This window comes from Rhincodon typus, chromosome 4, assembly GCF_021869965.1.
Source record: "Rhincodon typus isolate 14 chromosome 4, sRhiTyp1.1, whole genome shotgun sequence".
NCBI lineage: Eukaryota > Metazoa > Chordata > Chondrichthyes > Orectolobiformes > Rhincodontidae > Rhincodon > Rhincodon typus.
The window spans coordinates 106,212,974-106,238,733 of NC_063335.1; the positions used below are offsets into that span (position 1 = coordinate 106,212,974).

The 25,760-nt window shown below is 41.2% G+C and overlaps 1 protein-coding gene across 9 annotated transcripts in view; it reads left to right on the forward strand.

Annotated features, from left to right (window-relative positions):
* The window catches only part of LOC109916843 (receptor-type tyrosine-protein phosphatase mu), a 786,238-nt gene that overhangs the window by 238,662 nt on the left and 521,816 nt on the right, over window positions 1-25,760 (forward strand). For all 9 annotated transcript variants that reach the window (XM_048595836.1, XM_048595838.1, XM_048595837.1 and 6 more), the window contains exon 3: window positions 3,476-3,747. In XM_048595836.1, the coding sequence (XP_048451793.1) occupies window positions 3,476-3,747 (272 nt within the window). The remainder of the gene's footprint in view (window positions 1-3,475; window positions 3,748-25,760) is intronic.

Consider the following 25,760-nt stretch of genomic DNA (forward strand, 5'->3'; position numbering starts at 1 on the left):
TGCCATGTCTGAAAGCTATTCCTAGTTGAATGTGGTGTTTCATGATATCCAATGTGAAAAGATCAGCATCTATCTTTATTATTGCAACTTCCTTTAATAGCCAGCCAATATTCACTATCTCAGCGCGTATACAGTTAACAATGAAAGGCTGGCTACCACCTTTAAAGGGCAGAATCAACTGCATGTGAGGATTAAGAAAAAAAACCTGTCCTTCAACTATTCTGTTTAAGAGTTATCCATTCATAGTTACTCAATAGTGATATGAAAGTAATGAAGTCTGAAATATTCATATAGGAATGATTAAAATCTAAATGTTTTTGCATTAGTCTTAATTGTGATATTAATTCGTCTTCCGAGGTGGCATATCAACAACCTATTTTTCACACTGTTGGCACAGGAAATTGGAGCATTCAGTTTACAATCGCCCACATCCTGCTTCTGTTGAAGGCAAATTTAATCCCCATTTTGCTTGGACTATGCATAATTATCATAAGACGTAGGAACAGAAGTAGGCCATTAAGTCCATCAAGTCTGCTCTGTCATTCAATGTGATTATAATCCTCAACCTCACTTTCCTGCCTTGGCCACATAATCCTCAATTCCTTCACTAATTAAAAATTTGTCTATCTCAACCTGAATACACACAACACCTCAGTCTCAACAGAACTCTGCAGTAAAGAATTCCACAGATTCACTGTCCTCTGGGAGAAGAAATTCCTCCTCATTCTTGTCCTAACTGGGCAATCCCTCACTTTGAGATTATGCCCTTTGATAATAGACTTACCCATAATGGGAAACACTTACTCAGCATCTACACTGTCAAGCTCCCTAAGAATCTTGTATTTTTCAATAAGATCATCCTCATTCTTCTAGATTCCAATGAACACAGCCCAACCTACTCCACTTTTCCTCATGAGAAAATCCTCCCATATCTAGGATCAAGCTGATCTGGATTACTTCCAATGTCAGTATATCTGTCCCTAGATGAGTTGACCAAACTGATCACAGGTTTCTAGATGTGGTCTGACTAGTATAACAAAAACAGACTGCTGAAGAAACTTGAGACAACAAGGTGCAGAGCTGGATGAACACAGCAGGCCAAGCAGCATCATAGGAGCAGAAAGGCTGACGTTTCGGGCCTAGACCCTTCATCAGAAAGAAACTCAGCAGGTGTGACAGCATTTGTAGACAAAGAGACAGAGTTAACATTTTGAGTCCAATATGACTCTTCTGCAGACTTCAGTTCTGAGGAAGTCATATCAAAAACTTGAAACATTAACTCTGTTTCTGTCTCCATAGATACTGCTACACCTGCTGAGTTTCTCCAGTACTTTGCTTTTATTTTAGATTTCTAGGATCTACCACATTTTGCTTTTATTTGAGTGGTTAACTAGTGCCTTGTATAATTTAAGAAAGAGCTTCTGACTTTTATTCTCCATTCCCTTTGAAATAAACGTCCACATTCCATTTAACGTCCTTATTACTTGCTGAACTTGGATACTTGCTATTTTGTGATTTATATAAAAGGACACCTAAACCCCTCTGTGCTGCAGATTTCTGCAGTCTTTCTCCATTTAACTCGCATTCAGCTTACCTGTTCTTTCTACCAAAGTGCGTAACCTCACATTGTTCCACATTATATTCCATCTGCCAAGTTCTTGATCCGTTACTTAACCTTTTTATATCCCAATGTATAGTTACATTTTCACGTCTATCAATCGTCATTGAATTAGAGTTACTACCAGATGGAAGAAGGCCATTTGAACCACTACTTCTTGCAGGTATTTTTCTAGTAATTCACTGAGTCAAATTTATACCTGTAGCCACCAATTTATTTCACTCAAATGTCCATGCAATTTGCAATTGAAATCATTAATTGGCTCTGCTTTCTTGCAGGCTGCTAGTTCCCAATGACCACCACTTGCTGCACAAAAAAAAAATCTTCCTCACATCCCCAGTTGCCCACAGCATTAAATCTATGTTTAGCTGTACCGTCAGCTTTTCTTTGCCTACTTTATCGAAGCCTATTGTAAGCTTGTATACCTTGATCAAATCTGGCCTCAGCCTCCTTTCCTGTTAATTGTTTGTGTGTGTTTCAAAACCTGGCTCTCTATTCAGTTAGCAGGACCTATTTATTCTGAAGTTTTTTTTGTCAAGCAAAGACAGCCAATAAGGAGTGGGAGGAAGCATCTGGACAGTGCTCCATAGTAATCCAAAAATAAAAGTCTGACACTGTAACAATAGTTTACGTTGCCAATACGGTTCACTGCAAAACAGGAATAGAGAGAGTGCTGTGCGTAGTTAATGAATCATTTAGGGCACAATTATCAATGTGAAATTATTTCATTCCCCGACTAATTTCAGTTAACTGAATAATACTTTCCAATACTAACGCATATCTTTATAGCACTTGACAACAGAAAGAAAACACCTTACATTTATAAAGCACCTTCCAAACCTTCGGGGAGTGCTTCACAAGAAATTCAAAACTTTTGGATGGCAGTCTGGCAACGAGTAAGAGTAGGAGCATTTTCTGATCAGCGAGCTTGCAGAAAGCAATGATAAATCACTGCAGCAATTTGCCCAGAAATGTGGACAAATCTATTGGAGAGGTCCATGGCCTAAGTCTTGGAAATGAGAACAGGAGAAAAGCCATTACATCTTCATCTCCTTTATGACCTTCACTTGTGGTTTTGCAGCTAACCTACATCAACTTGGCATTCCATAGAGTGGGTCTCATAATACAAACTGTATTACAAATATAGAAAAAGTGACCATGTCAAACAGATAGATTTATTTCTTAAAAGATTAGAAACATCCAAGGCTATCTCATGTAACACCAGCAGGTACAGCTAAGGAGATTTGAGTTGATTGTCAATATTTTACAGAGAGTGCTTATTTCAACAAGATTCTAGAAGCTATATTTTAATTAGAAAATGACACATAAAAGTAACTCTTCAATAAAAAAAATCGAAGTGACCTGCTTGTATTTCTAACACTCCCCTTAAAAGCACTTGGGCCAGAAGGAATTATTTTCATTTGTGGTGTCTGTTATTAAGAGTGGTTTACAAATTCCTGAAAGTAGAATTCTGGAAAAGATTTATTTATAAATTGAACTTGTCCTTAACAGGGATCTGTGATATTTGCTATTTTTATATGCACTTCAGTTTTGAGTAAAATACAATCTGGGTGATTATCTGGGCTGCCAGAACATATTAGAACTCAGTGAGAGTTCATACCTTCCACAGAAGGAGGAAGATATCTGTTGTTATTGGGTTGAACACATTGATCTGCTGCATGTAAACAGCTTTAATGGACCTGCACACACAAAATAATAAGTTGCTTCTCTGTGTGGAGCAATTATTTACTGGTGTCTTCTGATATATGTTGTAATAGTATAATATGCTTGTAATGCAGATTTGATTTTATAAGGGACAGCCTCTAATAAGCTTCATTTTCCACCTCTTCTGTGCAGGGTCCTTTATGGTGGTTAACACCACTGGAAAACAGCCAGGACAAAAAGCCCATCTGCTCCTGTTGAAACTGAAAGAGAATGACACACACTGCATCGATTTCCATTACTTTTTAACTGGGAAGGACGGGGCCAGCTCTGGGATATTAAATGTTTACGTGAAGGTCAATGATGGCCCCCTGGGTAACCCAATCTGGAATGTGTCTGGAATGACAACAAGAAGCTGGAACAGAGCCGAGTTGGCCATAAGTACGTTCTGGCCCAATTTCTATCAGGTACTGTACATTCAATATTCATCTATCCTTCCTGGGATTCCTTAACAGCCTGCCAAATATGGATTGACCCTTTACTATCTATTACTAAATTGTAGAAAAGTTTGATATATTGCATATATACTTTTAATATGCTACATCTATCTGGTAGCACTGCTCTATAAATTATAAGAGGGATAAAGCTGAATTTGACTTCTCTGTGTGTGAGAAAGAGTTATATGTATCGTTGCTACTTACTACACAGAATCATGGCTGCAGGACTACTTACCAGAAGTCAAAGGACCTTTCTTCACCCAGAGAGTGGTAGACCTGTGGAATTTTCTGCTGCAGAAAGTAGTTGAGGCCAGAACATTGAAGGCTGTCAACACATTTTTAGATATTGGTGAAAGGGTGTGGGGAGAAAGTGGGAACACTGAGATGCATGATCAACCATGATCATATTGAATGGCAGAGCAGTCTCAAAGGGGTTAATGGATAGCTGCTGGTGTTATTTTCTATGTTTCTGTGAACCTCCTGACCCTCACTGTTAGCAGTTACCTGAATGATGGCCATCTATGTGAGGAATTGAAGAACTGATGATATCTGTGGAATTGAGTCTAGCATGATGAATTACCTCTAGAAAGTGAGAAGGTGGGAAAGAAAACAGTGTCTAGGACATGTTCAGAAGTAAAACCATCTGTCAGAATTCAAATTGTATACATTGTCCTCCTCAGTATTATCCTCATGCTGTTTGACATCAGTCAAACCCTCCCTCCAATCTGTGTAGTGGTGGCTTAAAATGAATTATAGTGCAACTAAACTTGCAAATGTAACTGCTCTTTTAACCAATCTTTATTAAGCATTGAATAACAACGGTTTGAAAAATACGCAATCTGGCAGTAAGATGATTTTTAAATTGTTTGAGAACTGGGTTACAGCCTATTAACACACGTTCAGCTAACATATGCAATAGTCATTTTTCTTAGTCCATTCTGAGAAGTTTTTCGAGTGCTGGTATGTCTGCTGTGTGAGTTGATTAGAGTTCCATTTACAGTGGGTAGGAAAACACACAGTAGACAGTTTCTTTCATGGACAACATTTAGAGGTGTCACGTTGTGAAGAAAAGTAACTTTTGCTCCAACTGCTGATGAGGAAGTAGTTGCTGCTGGCTTGTTTTTGTTGCTTTCAATCTCCTGCAATTCAATAAATTGCAGAATAATACATAAGTGTCTCTGCAAGGTAAGTGTAATTTGCCCTGCATACTGGCGAGATGGTCAATCTGGAGAAAGAATATTCACTCAACACAAGTGAACTGCTGCTATTATATGAGAACAGTTTTGAACATTCGCGAGATGGAAAATTATTTGGAATTTGCACTGATTAGTTTAGTCACTAATTTAATTTCCTATTGTTTTGTGATCTTTGTTCTGATGACTAATGGAGAATGAGGATAGTAATGTTGTCCCTTTTACCCAGTTTTTGACAAGGTGTGGCTATTTTAGCTCTTTCTCGATTTTTGTGACAATCTAACCATTGAATGTAATGCTCTTGTGCACCTTCATGTGGTCGACCGCTGAATAACATAAAGAAATATTGAATTTACATTGAGCATACACCATGGAAATAGGCCTTTTGGCCCAACTGGTATCTATTCTCAACCCAACTTTTTTTTCTATTCATTTGTGGGATAAGGGTGTCGCTGGCTGGCCAACATTTCTTGCACATCCCTAGTTGCCCTTGAGAAGATGGTGGTGAGCTGCCTTCTTGAACCACTGCAGCCCTCCTGCTGCAGGTTGACCCACAAACTATTAGCGAGGGAATTCCAGGATTTTCACCCAATGACAGTGAAGGAACACCAATATATTTCCCAGTCAGGATGGTGAGTGGCTTGGAAGGGAACTTGGAGGTGTCTGATGCCCTTGTCCTTCTGGATGGAAGTGGTCGTGGGTTTGGAAGGTGCTGTCTGAGGATCTTTGGTGAATTTCTGTAGTGCATCTTCTAGATAGTCAGTGGTGGAGGGAGTGAATGCTTGTGGATGTAGGGGCAAGTAAAGCGGGCTGCTTTGTCCTGAATTGTGTCAAGCTTCTTGAATGCTGTTGGGACTGCACTCATCCAGGCAAGTGAGGAGTATTCCATCACACTCCTCACTTGTGCCTTGTAGATGGTGGACAGGCTTTGAGGAGCCAGGAGGTGAGTTACTCGCCGCACTATACCCAGCTTCTGGCCTGCTCTTGTAGCCACTATGTTAATATGGTGAGTCCAGTTGAGTTTCTGGTCAATGATAACCCCCAAGATGTTGATAGTGGGGGTTTCAGTGATGGTAACACCATTGAATGTCAAGGGGTGGTGTTTAGATTGTCTCTTATTGGTGATGGTCATAGCCTGGCATTTGTGTGACGTGAATGTCACTTGCCACTTGTCATCCCAAGCCAGAATATTGTCCAGATCTTGGTGCATTTGAACACAGACTACTTCCGTATCTGAGGAGTTGTGAATGGTGCTGAACATTGTGCAATTATCGGCGAACATCCCCACTTCTGACCTTATGATGGAGGGAAGGTCATTGATGAAGCAGCTGGAAATGGTTGGGTTTAGGACACTACCCTGAGGAACTCCTGCAGAGATGTCCTGGAGCTGAGATGATTGACCTCTAACAACCACGACCATCTTCCTATGTGCCAGATATGACTCCAACCACCTGAGATTTTGCCCCCTGATACCCATTGATTCCAGTTTTGCTAGGGCTCCTTGATGCTACACTCAGTCGAATGCAGCCTTGATATTAAAGGCTGTCACTCTCACTTCACCTCTGGAATTCAGCTCTTTTGTCCATGTTTGAACCAAGGCTGTAATGAGGTCAGGAGCTGAGTGGCCCTGGCAGAACCTAAACTGGCCATCACTGAGCAGGTTATTGCTGAGCAGGTGCTGCTTCATAGCACTGTTAATGACACCTTCCATCACTTTACTGATGATTGAGAGGAGACTGATGGGGCGGTAATTGGCCAGTTGGATTTGTGTACAGGACATACTTGGGCAATTTTCCACATTGGCGGGTAGATACCAGTGTTGTAACTGTGCTGGAACAGCTTGGCTAGGGGAGCAGCAAGTTCTGGAGCACAGGTCTTCAGTACTATTGTCAGAATGTTGTCAGGGTCCGAAGTCTTTGCAGTATCCAGTGTCTCCAACTGTTACTTAAAATCATGTGGAGTGAACCGAATTGGCTGAAGACTGGTATCTGTGACGCTGGGGACCACTGGAGGAGGTGAAGATGGATCATCCACTCGGCACTTCTGGCTGAAGATTGCTGCGAAAGCTTCAGCCTTATTTTTTGCACTGATGTGCTGGGCTTTTCCATCATTGAGGATGGGAAAATTTGTGGAGCCTCCTCCTCCAGTGAGTTCCATCTGTTCAAAACTGGATGTGGCAAGCCTGCAGAGCTTAGATCTGAACTGTAGGTTATGGGATCGCTTAGCTCTGTCTATCACTTGCTGCTTTCGCTGTTTGGCGTGCAGGTCGTCCTGTTTGGTGGCTTCATCAGGTTGATACCTCATCTTCAGGTATGCCTGGTGCCGCTCCTGGCATGCCCTCCTGCAGTCTCCATTGAGCTAGGGTTGATTCCCTGCTTTGATGGTAATGGTTGAGTGGCCGGGCCATGAGGTTACAGATTGCGCTGGAGTATGATTCTGCTGCTGTTGATGGTCCACAGTGCCTCATGAATGCCCAGTCTTGAGTTGTTAGATCTGTGCAAAGTCTGTCCCTTTTAGCTCGGTAATAGTGCCACACAACACGTTGGAGGTTGTTCTCAATGTGAAGGCGGGACTTCGTCTCCACAAGGACTGTGCAGTGGTCACTCTTACCGATACTGTCATGGACAGATACAACTGCAGCCGGCAGATTAGTAAGGATGAGGTCAAGTATGTTTTTCCCTCTTGTTGGTTCCCTCACCTCCTGCTGCAGACCCAGTCTAGCAGCTATGTCCTTTAGGACCCAAACAGCTCGATCAGTAGTACTGCTGCTGAGCCACTCTTGGCGGTGGGCATTGAAATCCCCCACCCAGAGTACATTTTGTGCCCTTGCCATCCTCAGTGCTTCCTCTAATTGTTGTTCAACATGGAGGAGTACTGATTCATCAGATAAAGGAGGACGGTATGTAGTAATCAGCGGGAGGTTTCCTTGCCCATGGTTAACCTGAAGCCATGAGAAAACCGCATAGGGTCCGGAGTCAATGTTGAGGACTCCCAGAGCAACACCCTCCCGACTGTTTACCACTATGCCACCACCTCTACTGGGTCAGTCCTGCCAATGGGACAGGACATATCCAGGAATGGTGATGGTGGTGTCTGGGACATTGTCTATAACATATGATTCTGTGAGTATGACTATGTCCAGCTGTTGTTTGACTAGTCTGTGAGACAGCTCTCCCAATTTTGTCACTAACCCCCAGATGGTAGTGAGGAGGACTGTGCAGGGTCAGGGCTGTTTCTGCCGTTGTCTTCTCCAGTGCCTCGGTTGGTGCCAGGTGATCTGTCTTCTGTCTTCCCATATATCTCCATCTAACCCTATCAGCACATCCCTTTAATCCCTTCACCCTCATGTCCTTAATTAGCTTCACCTTGAATGCATTGATGGAAAAATGTTCGTTTGATGGTACAGAACTTGAGTATTGCTGAGGAAACATCCATTTTGTCAAAGATTTCCATCTTGCATTCACTAGGACAATTTCCAGTCAATACCAATGTAAGAGAAAAACCACATTTATCCTGGATGAGAGGACAGTGCTGATTGGTTGGTGATAGACTCTGATTAGTCCAAGAATTGCCATGAGGAATGCACCACTTAATGATGATTGACCGTTTCCCACCACTGGGATTTCCCTTGCTGCAAACTGGCCTGTTGCCATATGATTTTGTTAATACATGCTGCCCTGTGTGCAGCTTATCACATGGGACCCTTAACCAAACACAAAAAGTGCCTATTGATGGATTGGACCTTGGTTAGAGGGTGTGTTTGCTAGAAACCACCCTCTTGCCCTGGCTTCTGACCGCATTGTCTTTTGGCCTTGAAACCCATAACACCCAAACACTTCACTTAGCTTGCATACTATGCTTCCACTCACAGCCATGGCCTCCTGAGTTTGGCCAGCAGCACTCGCTGGGTGGGGTTTCCATTACCCAGGATGTTGAATCCAGGCAAAGGTTCCCATCAATTCCTGATCGACATGTAGCCCTTCCCAGGAAGAGATAGTGTGTGTTTCTTGCTGGCACTTCTGCTGCTATTGAGCAATTCCCCTCGCACTGAAATTTAAGATTAGAGGTGATGTGAGAGAAACCATGTTTGCCCAGATGGGTAATGGGAATCTGAACTCACTGCCTGTCAGGGTGGAATTGGCAGAAACCCTCATAACATTTCAGAAATATTGAGATGTGTGCTTGCGATGCCAAGGCTTACAAGCCTGTGGGCCAAGTGCTGGGAAGAAGGATTGGAATATTTAGGTGCTTGTTTTTGACCAGGCAGACACTATGCGCTGAAGGGTCTTTGTCTTGGATCACAGAATGTATCCAAGTGGTTCTTTCCAGATTCGGTTAAATGTAGTTAAGAGAAGGCTTGTCTAACAGCAGTTTGCTTAAATATGAATATTTATTAAGTAATAATGATGATTGTAGAGGTAATAATAAATGGAAAAGAAAAGAGAAGAAGCAACAAGCCTCACAGTCCTCTGTCTGTCAGGGATTCCTCCATCAATGGCTGGTCTGGAGGCTTAGCTTCGTTCCTGGCACCATTCACGATTCCGAGCCGTGGCGAAGTCCAGTGACTTGGAATGAAACTCTTTCTCTCTTTCACGGTGCAACGAACAGCCAGCACAAAGGAAACAGATAAAGCAGAAGAAAATTACTGTCTAGTACAATAAGCACAGCTACAGAAAAAGCAAGCTGCTGGACCCGTCCACAGCCCCATACAGCTCTGTACACAGGGCTCATTCAAGGTCAGGCAGCTGTCGAATATCATCATTAACTTTTAGCCCTTTGGCCCATCCTGTACCGTGTTTTTCTGTGCTGTAGATCTCCACAGCTCTGTAAAACACCGCTCCAGCAAGATTCTGCTCACGGGTGTCAGGCTTACTTATCAAGGGTTGTCAATCCATCTGCTTTTCTCAAGGATGTTGTGCATTAAAAGAGACTGAGGTGTGGGCAATTAATCAGACAGCAGTTGTTCTGCACCAGCCAATAGGTAGGGCACAATTACTTAGTGACTATTTATCGAAGACCATTTCTGACTCTATAATTGCCATACAAGGTACTTAGCAGAAGTTTACATGGCAGATACAGTTGAGGAGACAATTTAGTCTCTCCTAGGGAATCCATCCAGAAAGACATTACTGTAATTCCATCATGCCATCTAATTGCTTCAGAAGTATTTCCATAGTCTACTCTAGATGCCAGTCACCTTTGAGGGCGAGAACTTCCTGCCATTAGCTCTAAACTTACCTTTTAATAATTTGAACCTGTATCCTCTTGTCCTACTCTCATGGTTTGTTTGAAAATAATTTACCAGCTACATCCTGATTATTCTTTCTAACTCTTTAACCACCAATGTGTTGTGTCAGTATTATCACCGTGCCATACAATATACACAGCACCATTTGCGACTGATACTCTATTTATTTCACCATCCTATTACCCAAATTGATTTCTATTCCATGGTAATTGTTTAGGTCAAATGTCAAAGAGTGGTGGAGTGTTTGTCTCCAGTGTTGTGCAATTCTTTGGCAGTAACCTTTGGTGCTAACAGTCTTTGTTGTTGGGGAAGATCCCTTGGATCATCTAGTTTTCTCTCTGTATTGACCTAACCTTGCTGGTATTTTCCATCTTGGGAGCTGGCTATCTGCTGTGTAAACCCTCTTGGTCAATGGCCATGGGCAGCTCCTCATGGTATCAGGATGACCACTCTCACTCCATCTTGAGGTAGGCTTTCATTCCTTTTTAAGAACAAAAACTTCCTAATGCTTCTGAAACACCGCATTCATAACGGTGTAGTATGGCGCCTGATAAATCTTTTATGTATGTTTGCAGAAAGCTTGTTACTATTGTAACACAGTTAAATCAGGTCTGGTGCTGCACAGGATTGAAAGGGGATCCCAATTTCAAGCAGCCAGCAGCTATCCTTCTACAAAGAACATTACTGAATTTTCTGCTTTGTTTTGCAATTCTGCATCTCACCAGAATAATTGAATTCAATTTTCTCACTTGCTCATGGAAGGATTTGATCTGATGACCTCCAGTGGTTAATGTAAATTAGAAACAGCTAGGGGTCCTGCAGCAAAGACTGAGACAACTAGTATGGCTGGGCTCATTATGGAATAATAGTCAACAGTACATTATTTCTATTTTGTCTTGTGAGACTGAGCAAAACTCATTTGTGACATTGTTCCTTGCACTAATGTGGTTGCCTGACTGCCAAAAATCAGAACAAATTGCACAAACTATTTTTCACTGGATAAGTCTTTAACCAGAGAGTTGCAATATATTCTTCACTTCTGCAGGGGTGTTAATGGCAAATAAAGACATGTCCCCGGGGAAATTGAGTAATAGTAGATCAAAGGTGAAAATCAGGCTGTGAAAAACTATTAACTTGCCAGAACCTTGTATATTTCAACATGAGCTTGAGGTCAATTGTTTGGATGTTAAACCTTGCTTTTTAGTTCCAGGCTGTTGGTGCTATTTCTTAATACTGATTTTTTTTTTCCCCCACTGTTCAGTTAACATCCTGCAGTATGCCAACTTTTTATGGGTTTAGCAAAGCTACAAATATATGATTAGCAGGGTTACGGATGTGAGCGATGGTGCGTAATTAGAACATTGTGCTGTTTGGTATTAACTGCCTTTGACAGAAACAAGCTCCTCTGAAGTTAAGAGTGGTTTGTTCAGTAATTGATGCTTCATCAGCAAGTGACAATGCCACCACGGCATTTGGAAATACAGCAAGGCGAACAGCTGATTTGAGACAACAAGGTGCAGGGCTGGATGAACACAGCAGGCCAAGCAGCATCATAGGAGCAGAGAGGCTGACGTTTCGGGCCTAGACCCTTCATCAGAAAAGTCGCTTTTCATGAATAAGTTGGTGAGAGTACAGTTTTGCTCAGGCGTCTCCTGACTGATAAGGTTGTCAAACATTTTCTAAGAAGATTTAAAATAACAAAAGAATGATTTATGCCCACGGTTTGTTTCACTGCTTTTTGCAATATCTCACTTTTTAACAAGCGGTCCCAGCAAGTCTCTCAAACTGATTGATTTTTGAGTGTAATTCTGCCCCCTCCCCCCATCTCCAGCAACTTCCTGTGGGAAATGGAAAAATATTCACTCATCCTTTACGTACTAAACAATTGACCCTTGAAAATTTTAGAGCTAGGATTTGCAGTGTTTCAAAACGAGCTGTATCTTTCTGAACAATATTTCAGGTGTCTCACAAATTGAACAGGATTAGTAGCTGCCAGCCACCACGGAGTAATTTCCTGATGACAAACAACAATTTCTCAAAGTATCTAAAACAGTTTAAAAACCTGTACCCAATTGTCATCAGTGTTTGAGGTCAGCCAATTTCATAAACTTGGTTTGTATGAAACACTGTTATAATGAACTGCGAAACAAAATACTGTAAGCTGATCTGAACAAGGCATCATGTTTGACCACTGGAGTCATAGAGATGTACAGCATGGAAACAGACCCTTCGGTCCATCTCGTCCGTGCTGATCAGATATCTTAGAGTAATCTAGTCCCATTTGCCAGCACTTGACCCACATCCCTCTAAACTCTTCCTATTCATGTACCCATCCAAATGCCTTTTAAACGTTGCAATTGTACCAGCCTCCACCACTTCCTCTGGCAGCTTGTTCCATTCATGTTTAACCCTCTGTGTGAAAATGTTGCCCCTTAGGTCCCTTTTAAATCTTTCTCTTCTCCCCTTAAACCTAAGCCATCTATTTTTGGACTCCCCTACTGTGGGGAAAAGACCTTGACTGTTCATCCTATCAGTCCCCACATGATTTTATAAACTTCTATAAGATCAGCCCTCAGACTAGTTTAAGCTCAAGACCTTCTGGACAAAGTAATGGAAATGAAGGGTTCATCTCTCTGAGAAGGGGAGTCTTGGCCGTCCTCTTTCTAACCGAATTGGCTTCAACGAAGGTTTAAGTTATTTTAGCATGCAGCTCTGCCTTTCTCCAAATGAAACATAAGTGACCAAGAACCAATTACAAGGTTTCCTCGAGAAAAAAGAGCAATTTTATTATCTGCTAACCATGCAAAAAGTATTAAAGACAAAAAGTCAAGCTTATGGCCCCTGCACAGTTATGTAAACACACACACACATCAAAATATATGGTTTAGAGTTCTTTGGGTACCCTTGCTGCGCATGATTTTAACCTGAGACATTTAGTTAGTTTCCTCCTTGAACTGTCAGCAGCATTGCAAGTTGCATTTATTTTTAAAGTTCTCAATTCTCTGATTTTTTTTTCACTGTTGCTTCCATTGGAACCAGACAGAAAGAGAGCCTTTTCCAGCCTCTTTCTGTTTTGCAGTCTAAAATCCATCTTGCAACTTTGCAAGGAAAGGGACTCTTAAAATAGTTAGTTCTTGCATATCCGCCTGTTGAGTTCATTGTGTCCAGGCTTGATTATTGTCGGCAATGTTCCATCTCCGGCATGTGGAGATACTCATAAAGGTGTAAATGTATTCGGAGATAAGATTCTTTACATATCACCCTGGGAGCCTGCTGAATGGTTTCAAACTCCTTGGGTGACAAAAATAAGCTAATTTCAGTTCAGGCTGCCATTCGTCAAATCCATATTGGTTTCAGGAAACTTGGTCAAAATGTGTCAACCAGGTGATATCACTAGTTATTTTATCAGTGTTTTTGGTTTCTTTGTGAAACTATTTCAGTCTGTGATGGTCCAAGGTATCATATCAGACAATGGAATTTAAAGACCAGTAGTCCATATTTTATATCGTCATGAGACTGTCGACAATGTCTGTTAGAAACAGGTTATATGTTGACACTGGATCAGGACGCAAGCAGATCAGTTATGATATATTTAAGCTCACGCATAATAAATAAACACTTAGATTACATACTAAATGTACTTGTACAGGAGTGAGCATCTGAGAGGAGCAACAATAGGAGAATTAAACAAGAAAGAAATTCTAAATTTTCTGAAATAATTGGAAAGTCATTTGGAATGTGTTGACTTTTTTTCTGTATTTTGATTTGTGCTTTGGAAAGGATGTACAATCCTTTTTCTTATTCTTTCATGGGCTGTGAGCATCAATGGCAATGTGGTGAGCCACCTTCTTGAACCACTGCAATCCATTTGTTTTAGGTGCATCCATAAAGTTGTTAGGAAGGGAGTTGCAAGGTTTTGAATCAGCAACTATGAAAGAATGGCAACGTAGTTCCAAACAGGGTGGATAGCACACCTGGAGATGAAACCCAATGCTGGTGGTGCTTCTCTGCATCTGCTGCCCTTGTCCTTCTAGCTCGTGGAGTTGTGGGCTTGGAACATGCTGTCAACGGAGCCTCAGTGAGTTGCTGCAGTCCATTTTAAATGCTACTCACTACTGCCACTGTGTGTTGGTGGTGGGAGAGAATATTGAAGGTGGTGGATGGAGTGCTGATCAAACGGGACTGTCTTGAGACATTGGAGCAGCAGAAATGAAGGCAAGAGAAGAAAATTCCGTCATACTCCTGACCTGTGCCTTGTGGCTGGTGAGCAGGCTTCGGGGAGACAGGAGATGAGTTACTCATAGTGACAATTCACAGTATTCAACCTGCTTTTATATTTAAAGGATTTATAGGCCTTCTGTAATGATGTTTATGGTCACTAGTAACCCCAATGTGTTGATAGAGGAGGATTCAGTGATGGTAATGCCATTGAATACCAAGAGGTGATGAATGAGGCTTAAAATTGTCAGTTCGGTTTGAAGTCAGTACTCTCACAATTCGCTCAGTCATGATTCAAGCTCTAATTCAGGAAATAACTTAAGCTGCTAGGTCAGTTAATTGCTGGGCCTTTGTTACACTGTCAGAGGATTAACCTTTGGGATGAGATGTTAAAGGAGGTCTATTTGAATGAATGTAAGATTCAAGGCAGAACATTGGAGAGTCCTCTCTCCCTATGTGTTCACCATTATCTTTCCCTGCACTTAAATCATTGAAAACAGGCCATCTAGTCATTTATCTTGTTGTCTGTGGGAGCGCACAGCACACAAGTTGGAATGTGAAACTGCCTCCAAAACAAAGACTGCTTTCAAAAGTAGTCTCTCCAGTCTTGGTCATGTTACAATGTTATTTTCTTTCTGTAATGGAATGACTAATCAACTAAAAAAAAGGGGAAAAGTCTCAAGTCATATGAATAATCTTTGTGATTAACTGAGAAAGAAAAGTGGAGGAAAATGACTGACAAAACCATCTACCCATTTGCAGAGAGGAAGAAAAAATACAGTTAATACCTTCAAACATAACCTCAACTGTGTTTGTAAGGTGTAGGCTATGTGAGGATTTGTGATGCCTGCACCCTCTTCAATGTTCAACCTCCACCTGATCCTATGAGTTCTTTTTATTCTGATTCTGAATTCCTGTGTTTCTCCAGCTCACATCGCCCACCTTTGGATCTCAACATTGTGCTCTGCCTGAATCTCACCTCTTCCCCTTTTAGAACCCTAACTCACCTCCCACAGAGTCACACAGTATAGCCTCTATGACTCCGCTAATCTCCCCTTTCTTGGCTTGTGTTTGTTTTTATCTGATTACACCTCTGCTCCGGGTTGCTACAATAGCACTCTGTGTTGATGGAAGTTGCTTTTGGAACCACATGGGGGTTGTGCATCACGAGGCTGTAAACAAATTAAATGGTTCAGGTAATGGGACAAAACTGAATGAAACATTTGTTTGACAGTTCAGAAGTTGGATTGCTGTCTGTAATAAATTGACATGTTAAGAATTGCAGTTTTCATACATTTTGACCTTTTTTCAAATTCTGTCTCTTCCTATTTTAAAGATGCTTCCTCATTCTGGTATACAGTTTGGCTGCTAATCACTGCCTCGAATTTCCTGAAAATGAATGCTGACCTGTTATCTTGCCATGAAAAGCCTCATTTCATCTCAAACAACAAACCTTCCAGCCATAACCGAAGTGCAATTGGGATATTTTTCTTTACTCTTGTTTCATGTCACACAGACCAATGGCAGTATCACAACTACAACATTTGTTAATTCACAACTGTTCACCTTAGGAAGACACTGGACAGAACAGACCAAATGGATTCTTGAACTGCGCTCTGACATTCAATACAATCATAGCAGATCCACTTATGTTACAGAGATAGTAGGAACTGCCGATGCTGAGAATCTAAGATAACACGGTGTAGAGCTGAAGAAGGGTCTCGACCCGAAACGTCAGCTTTCCTGCTCCTCTGATGCTGCTTGGCCTGCTGTGTTCATCCAGCTCTACACCGTGTTATCTCAGATCCACTTATGTCATGCTTTCCATTGTTATCTTCACATCATTTGATCCAATTTCTATCTGAAATCTATTAATCTCTGACTTGAATATGCTGAAAAAGTACATCTAGTGTTTCCAGCTGCAAAATTCCAGAGGCACACAGGCACACTGTGTGAAAAAACTTCTCCTCACCTTGATTCTAACTTGCTAACACTTTATTCTGAAACTGTGAGACTATATACTCGATGCCCCTGCTAGGAGAAATTTTGTCCTGGCGTCTGCACTATCAGGTCCCTTCAGAAATTTATGTTATAATGCAGTCATTGTGGGGTATGAGATTCACATAAATCTTAATGATGTATGTAATTACAATATTTTGAGATTTATAGGAGAGCAGACGCCAGTCTTGAGTGAATACATTAGAGAGGTCTTAGCTACTACACTTGAGAGTTACACTTGATAACCTACTATGTGCAGCAGTGAAAAAAGACATTGAATGTTACAGTACATACAGATTTGAAGGGCCTTACTTAGGCATAAGAAGTAAACAGCCTCAGGGACAGTGTACATATGTCTCCCACATCCCAGAAATTCTCCAGATTGGAATTGCACTGTACAGGTAGCAGCGTTGGATTAAAGTGCAAGATAAGGCATTATGGCAAGCAGGAAACAACCCGCTAAGGATGTGAAGTTAAAACAGAGCCCAAGGGACATGGATGAAAAGGAAAGACTGTGAAGACAGGATCTTAGACAGGTTTGAGAGAAAAAAAATCCCAGAATGTCGTAGAATATGAAAGCACAAAAAAAATCTCAGAAGACATTGATTGCAAGGTTAAAGAGCAGGAAGACTCTGAAGGGTGGAGAAAGAACATTGAAAGACTTCATAGCAAAGTCATGAACCAGCAATACTCTGGGAAGGAATATTACAGAATTAGAAGATTTCGTCATCATCAGAACAAGAGTCACTGGACTTGAAATGTCAACTCTGCTTTCTTCCCACAGATATTGCCAGACTTGCTGAGTTTCATCAGCAGTTTCTGTTTTTGTTTCAGACCTCCAGCATCTGCAGTTCTTGTTTCACTTCAGTGCAGATAACAGTATTGGCTTAAAGTGAATAAGGCAATCAATTCCCGTTTTTTTAAAATGTAGGAAATATAGGACTAGCCTACTTAATCTTTCCTCATAGGAACTATCCCTCATCCCACTCTAGTAAACCTTGTGGCATTCCCTCTAATGATTTTGTAATAAACCAGCAGTAATTGCAATCACTGTGATGCAGAGGACATCAAGTGGATGCCCAGAGAAATCATCCTTCCACCTTTTTATGGAGTGACTTAATTTCTAACAGCATTATTGTAGCTAAATACATATTTAATACACTGTTAATCTTTGTTTCATAATTTCTGCTGCCTTTGAACTTTCATAAGCTATATTACAGCCTTGTCATTCCTTCCATCTATCTATATTGGGAGATATATTTGTTTCTTCTTAAAGTTTCCTCCCCATTAGCTCATCCTCTGCACCTGTAAGTGGAATTTAACATTTCTCATCAACGTTTGTGCCTGTCAACAGGTTAAATAATGTGTGCATATCAATTGTTTCAAAATTATTTTGCATGGAACACCCTCTGACCTCTGATTTGCCCATTTCTGGAATATTCGCAAAGGAATGGTTGGGACTAAAAGCTAGAGTTTTTTTTTTAAAAAATGCATTTATGGGATATACACATCACTGGCAAAATCAACATTTATTTCCCATCCTTTATTTCCCTTGAGAGGGTGAGGGTGAGCCATCTTCTTGAACTGCTGTGGTCTATGTGGTATGGTCCACCCACCCACAGTGCTGTTAGGATGCCAGTTCTGGGATTTTGACCAGTTGACTGTCATGACTCACTGGGGCAGCGTATTAGAAACCAAGCAAGTGGTGACGTCCCCATGTATTGCCTGGCCTTGTCTTTTAGATGATAGGTATGAAAGAGGTTTGGCTTTCACATATATTCATATTTAATGTCACTGATTGAAAATTATGATCACTGTTTTCCACAGCCAGTTAGGAATTCAATTGCTTTCTGTCATCTTGGGGCCAACATTTGACCCCCTGGATAGTATGAAGTTAAATGCAATGGATGTCCAAAGAGGCTTGAGGGTTCAGGTGCATAGATCTTAAAAATGTTGTGAACAGGTGCAGAAAACTGTTAGAAGTTTGGAGTAGGAGGGTGCAGAAGTTATGCTGCAGTTACACAAAACCCTTGTTCGACCCCACTTGGACTACTGTGAGCAGATCTGGGCACTACACCTTTGGAAGGATATATTGGCCTTTGCAAGAATGATACCTGGACTTCCGAGGTTATGAGGAGAGATTACACAAATTAGGCCTGTTTTCTGTGGAATTTAGAAGGATAAGCGGTGATCTGAGTGAAGTCTTCAAGAATAACAAGAAAAGACAGGGTAAGTAGAGATAAACTATTTCCACTAGTTTGGGATTCAAGAACTTAGTGTCATAATCTGAGAATTAAGGCCAGGCCATTCAGGAGAGATGTTAGGAAGCACTTCTACATATAAAAGTTGGTAGGTGATTGGAACTCTTTTCCACAAATGACAGTGGATTCTGAATGAGTTGTTAGTTTTAAAACTGAGATGGATACATTTTTATGATGCAAAGATGTTAAGGAATTTGGGCTAAAGGCAAGTATTTTGAGTTAGGTCACAGATCAGCCATAATCTAACTGAGTGATGGAAAAGGCAACAGGGGCAGAATGGCTTATTCCTGTTCCTATGTTCACTGATCCTTGTGGCACACCACTAGTTATAGGTTGCTGTCCTGAAAATGTCTCCCCCCCACGCCGCTCCCCAGTTTCCCAAATCTCTGTCTTCTATTGGTTAGCCAATCCTCTATCCATGCTAACATATCCCATGAGCTTTTACCTTATTAGGTAACCTAATGTTTGATACCTTGAGAAACATCTTCTGAAAATCCAAATATTACATCCACTACTTCCCTCTTAATCTATCCTGAGTATTATTTCTTCAAAGAATTTCAGTACATTTGTGAGGCCTAATTTTCCTTTCATAAAGCCATGTTGACTCTGTTTCATCTTGTAATACATTTCTAACTGCTCTGCTATTACATCCTTTATAATAGATGGTAACGTTATCCTCAATAAGAGATGTTAAACTAACTGGCCTATGACTTAGACATCAACAGCTCTGCACTCTGGAAGCTTATTTCTGTAGAAGGATGAGGTCTATTCACATGAAGTGAAGATGAATAGGCTTCATTAAACATAAGTACTCATGAGGGATGGTAAGAGAGGACAATTTCTGGAAATCCACAGACTCAGTCTTTAGCGTCATGTGACCTCAGATCATGATGATGATAAAGCTCCTTATACACATGCTCAGTAGTTGTTATTAAAGCTATAATTATTTAATCCTCAGTTGAGGAAGACCATCTTTCATCGAGGTTGATACTTCACCAGCAGCAGTTAATGTTTATATCGTGTGTGTGTGTGTGTGTGTGTGTGTGAGAGAGAGAGAGAGTGAAAAACTGTGTGTGTGTGTGTGTGTGTGTGTGAGTGAGTGTGTGTGTGTATGTGTGTGTGAGTGTGTGAGTGTGTGTGTGTGTGTGTGTGTGTGTGTGTGTGTGTGTGTGTGTGTGCCCGTGCCTATGACATGAAGGGAAGCTTTACTACTTAAGACTGAATTATGAAATGTGTCCATGTCTCCACAAAGGCACCACAGTTCTGAACAGCATTAAGTGTTTTATTCTTCTGCTTTATGTTCAAGAGACAGTTTTTTAGGGTGAAAATGTAGGCAAATTGAGGACAGAATCCCACACCAATCAGCAGTCAGCTTGCACAGATCTTTTGAACAATACTCTTTTCTGACATTTCAATTTGTGTATTTGAACATGTTCTGATTGGATTCTTTTGATTTTCTACAGTAATTACCAATCACGGTATGGTTTCTAGTCATTATAATGGAAATTGTTGCTAGCTAATCAGAAAGCATACCGATTAAACTCATTTTATTACTTTGTAAGCTATTTATTTTTCTTGGCAGTCAGCTCCCCAGTAACATTGACACATTTTGTGGCTATTGATTCTATCTATTTGGCTGCAGGGGTCATCATAGCCAAGGCTGACCCTATCCCGAGCTCATATGCATTAACATGTCCATGTCTAGTGGAGAGGTAGGGTGAATTTTGGATAAGTTGAGGAAAAGGCATGTATACAAATTTCTTCCCCTTCCAAACCCAGGAGACAGGACTCTCGTAACATCCCAACAACTGCTCCAGCTGAGGTGATTTAAATCAGTAAACACCAACTATCTTCTTAGGCTGTACCTGAGGGGGCAATGAGGGTGTTGACTTTTAACTGTATCCTGTATGCTTCAGGCTGATGGAGGTTAGGACCCTGAACATTGACTTGCATTCTCATCTACCCAGACTGCTTTGCAACTACAGCCAAAGCTGTTTTCAGTCAGGGCTCTGCCTAGCCCTTTATCATACACAAGAAGAGGCAATGGCCTATTAATCCAGAAACTAATGTTCTGGGGATGTGGGGTTAAATCCTGCCATGGCAAATGGTGGAATTTTAATTCAATTTAAAAAAAACACTCTGGAATTAAGATGTACAATTAAGGTGTAATAATGACCATGAAATCACCGTCGATTTTCAGGAAAAACCCATCTGGTTCACTAATGTCCTTTAGGGAAGGAAACTGCCATCGTTACCTTGTCTGGCCTACATGTAACTCCAGACCCACAGCAATGTGGTTGACTTTTGACTACATTCTGGGCAATTAGGGATGGGCAATAAATGCTGGCCTAGCCAGAGACTTCCACATCCCATGAATGAAAAAAAAACAGCCATTTCTTTGGGAACTAGTGAAGGCAAATGGGTGACTGTAAATTACGGTTCTGTACCTGATATCTATCCAAGTCTGTGATATGTACCAGGAAGGAAAGACGGCATATGAGGGCCTTGGATGCAATGAGATGGTGGAGAAGCTAAAGATTTAAAAATGACATCTATCCTGGAAAAACTCTCTGCAATCTGAGTGATCAAGATCTTCATAGAGGAAGACATGTGGTGCATTGGCAATTTACTCCTTTTAGCAGTGCAAGGATGAATGACAATTGCTTGTAGGCCCATCTGTCTTATTTCCATACGTTGAGTCATTCAAGAGAAAGTCAGCTGCAGTGACTCAATGTTCTTGCTTTTCCTTCAAACTTCCTTGAACTTAAAATGAGATTTATACAGATTGCAGCTTTGTAGAATGCAACCTGCAGGTTAATTAAGCTGAATGCCGAAAGCTAAAATTTCCTCTTAAACAGGTGCCATCCCATCTTCTGAAGTTATGTCCCATACCAAGATAATAAAGTGGAGAAATAGGAATTATGCACTCTGCCAGCCAGACTAGAATTTCATTTGCTATCAGCTACTTGCTGCTGAGCCATAGAGATAAGAAAGGAGGCTGCTGGCTCATTTGCTCTAAGTCCTTTATCAGCTGCAGCAGTCTCAGTGAATGTGGTCTATCAAACACCAGGTTCAAAATGCTAATCTCCTTCCATTAGCCATCTAGTACGTGGCAATGTCGGCTTCTTAAATAGCCTTTCCAAGATCTCCAAGCCCTCTCTTAGTTTTGACTTGCCTGTTTGTAATGCGGAATACCATAGTGCCAATTGACATCTCGCAGAATAAGAGTTGCAACCAAAGAAAACAGACCAGTGACTGGACCTCAGCTCCTACCGATTTGAGGATGGAAGCCCCAATTTAAGTGACCTACCAGAAAGGGAAGAAAGTTTTCATAAAAGAGGCATTTGGAAGTTATAAAAGTTTATATCTCGGGGTTGGTGTGTAATTCACAAAGAGTGAACTTATTAAGTGAAAAATGAACCAATTGTACGATCACAGAATAGTTGCAGAGCAGAAAGGAGCCTTTTTGGCCCTTGTGTCCATGCTGGCTCTCTGTTCAGCAACTCAGCTAATCCTACTCCTATCCCTCTCTTCATGGCCCTGCAATTTGTTTTCTCCCCTTCAGATTTTTACACAATTCTGTTTTGAAATACAATTAGATCGATAGCCGCCGTGCTCTCAGGGAGTGCATTCTAGATCTAACCACTCACTGAATGGCAACATTTTCCTTATAGCATTTTGGATTCTTTTTCATTTTCACCTTACAATGACTCACGTGTACATTTATAGGTCAGCCTCTGATATATATTCATCTTCATCTGGTTTTACCAGACCAGCCACAAACTGTGGACAGTACGGGTATGGACACAGATGATTCTAATAGTATTTAAGGTAACCCTTAGCTGCAATGAGGGAAAGCTAGAAGCAGGTCTAACCTTTATATATTTCACCCACAGTCATGTTGTGCATTTTCAGCCTTGAAGGCTTCCACAGTTCTCCCTCTTGGCTGCAAAAAAAGCCTTGGCATCTGAAAACCGCTGTCAATTTCACTGCCAGTGGATCCATTTCATAGAATTATGACACCATACAGTACAGAAGAGACCCTTTGTTCCATTAAGTTTGTACCACCAAAAAGACTATCTACACTGGTCCTACATTCCTGCACTGCCCATACATGGCGATCACCTTTATAAATGGTGAGCTTCCTAGGCAGAGAGGGATTAATCCTCGCCATTCACCTAGTCAATGCATTATTCCTCCATCAGTTCAGTCAATGTCAATTTCACACTCACTGAAGCTAAATGCTTCCTTACTGCCTCTCACACTTCATGGGCCTGAGGAAGAGGGAGACACCTCAACCCGAATGCAGACAGTCTTGAAGCGATGCTGACACCGACAGAATCCAATGGATATTAATTCAGCCTCACATCTAAGTCAAGATATGTTGAAACAGCATCATCATTACTATAGTCTGCTGTCAACATGTCACATATGACAATCTAAGCAGCAAATGCTTAAAATATACAGCAAATCAGGCAGCATCTGCAAAGAGAAAGCAACAGATTTAGCATTTTCAGGCAACAATTTTCTTCAGAATAAATGAAAATGTGCTGTAATCTCAGTGTAATTGCAATATAAAATAGTTTGCAAACTGCTCTTAGATTAATGTGGAATATTTGTCACCTTCAATGGGGTAATTTAATTTTTTTTAATAGGTCATGGGAGTTTCTAGCCAGACTAGCAAGTATTGCCCATCCCTAAATTGCCCTTTTCACAATTGTTGAAGCGATTTTTAAAAAATTCACTGTGGGATGTGATGTTGCTGGTTGGGCCAACATTTATTGTCCATTTCTCATTGCCCATGAGAAGGTGGTAGTGAGCTGCCTCTTTGAACCGCTGCTGTCCATGTGCTGTAGGCAGATCCACAATGCCATTAGGGAGACAATTCCAAGATTTGACCCAGTGACAGTGAAGGAATGGTGATATATTTCCAAGTCAGGATGGTGAGTGGCTTGGAAGGGAATTTACAGTTGGTGTGTTCCCATGCATCTGCTACCCTTGTCCTCCTAGATGGAAGTGGTCATGAGCTTAGAAGGTGCTATCTAAGGTTATTTTGTGAACTTCTGCAGCACCACTTGTAGATTGTACACACTGCTGATACTGAGCATCGATGGTGGGGGGAGTGGATACTTGTGGATATGGTGCCAATCAAGCGAGCTGCTTTGTCCTAGACACTATCAAGCTTCTTGAGTGTTGATGGAGCTGCACCCATTCAGGCAAATGGGGGGTATTCCAACACACTCCTCACTTGTGCCTTGTAAATGGTGGACAGACTTTGGGGAGTCAGGAGGTGAATTAAGCGCTGCAAGATTCCAAGCCTCTGACCTGTGCTTGTAGCCACTGTATTTTTATTTTGAGTCCAGTTCAGTTTCTGGTAAAATGTAACTCCCAGGATGTTGATACTGGGGAATTCAGTTCTGGTGATGCCTTTGAATATCAAGGGGTGGTGGTTAGATTGTCTCTTATGGAGATGGTCATTGCCTGCCATTTCTTAGGCACAAAAGTCACTTGTCACTTTCCACCCCAAGCCTGGATATTGTCCAAATCTGGCTGTATCTCTTGCTGAGTTGACTGGAAGCTGAAATGACTGACCTCCAACAACCACGACCATCCTCCTATATGTCAGGTGTGACACTAACCACCGGAGAGTTTGCCCCCTGGTACCCATTGATTCCAATTTTGCTAGGGCTCCTTGATGCCACACTCTGTCGAATGTGGCCTTGATATCAAGGGCTGCACTCACAACTCACCTCTGGAATTCAGCTCTTTTGTACATGTTTGAACCAAGGCTGTAATGAGGTCAGGAGTTGAGTGGTCCTGGCAGAACCCAAACTGAGTAGGTTATTGCTGAGCAGATGCTGCTTGATAGCACTGTTGATGACACTTTTCACTACCTTATATGGTCAACAATGTTTAACTCTAGGTTGTTGCTGAATTTAAATTTCCCCATGTGGCATGTCCTCAGAACATTAGTTTGAGGTTCTGGATTGCTAGTCTAGTGACATTACCACTACGCCATCGCATCCCCTTGAAGCCGAATGTGTTTTACAATGGCCAGATAGCTCAAATTATTGCAAAGGCAGTGATGGTGAAAATTACTTCATGATTAAGAAATAAATGTTTTCAGTCAGGTCACATTTACTGTCAGTGTGTTTTTCTCATTCTGCATCCTGTGCAAAGGTATTGCAAGTAAGTTTGACCTTGTGCAATGGTGTAGAATAGGCGTAAGTGAATCAGTAGCCAGTTTTACACCCATTCTGAGTTTCACTTGCATCGAAAGTCCCCATTTGATGCCATCTCATAAACTCAGATTTATGTTGCATTAAGTTTAGGGACAGGTGACTCACTTATATTCTGCTTCTTGGGTGAGCCTTAGATAGTTGTCTATTTACCAGAGATATGTAAGCAGCAGAGTGTGATGTTGAACATGGCCCGTTCACCCAGGAATGACTGCACGTTGATCATAGAGAAGAATCCTGGTGGTTTTACCTTCACTTTACATGTTGAAAGCTTTCGCCCAAAGTGTCAGGAATAAGACTGACAAGACAGTATGTGAGTAGGTTCAACTGGTTGTGTCAATCTATCACATGATTATCATTGGTAAAGTAGAGATTGAGAATTGCTAAAAAGAAATACATCTTGTTAAATGTCTTTGTCTTGTACTCACCAGGACAGCTGTAATACTACTACTGTATCAGTGAACCATATTGTTCTCCCTTACATTGGTATTTCTTGCAAGTGTTCTGATGGGTACGATATGAAACGGTTCAACAATTTGTGTATTTTTTTCAGCAATATCACGTAATTGTCAATGTATCTGACCGAAATGTGGGTAAGATTGAATCTGTTGCAGAAGTGTCACTGAATGACATAAATGTATTGCTCAATTTTGATTTAGTAATTTAAGTTTGTACATATTCAGGGCAGTGAGCAGGCACCTGTCGTTTTAACTAATTTGAATGATTAATCTTTTTTTCAATAATGTATACATCACTTAACATTGATCCCAGAGAATGCATCCGACCAGCAAGTTGTGTGGATGACTGTAAATCCTACGGCTAATAC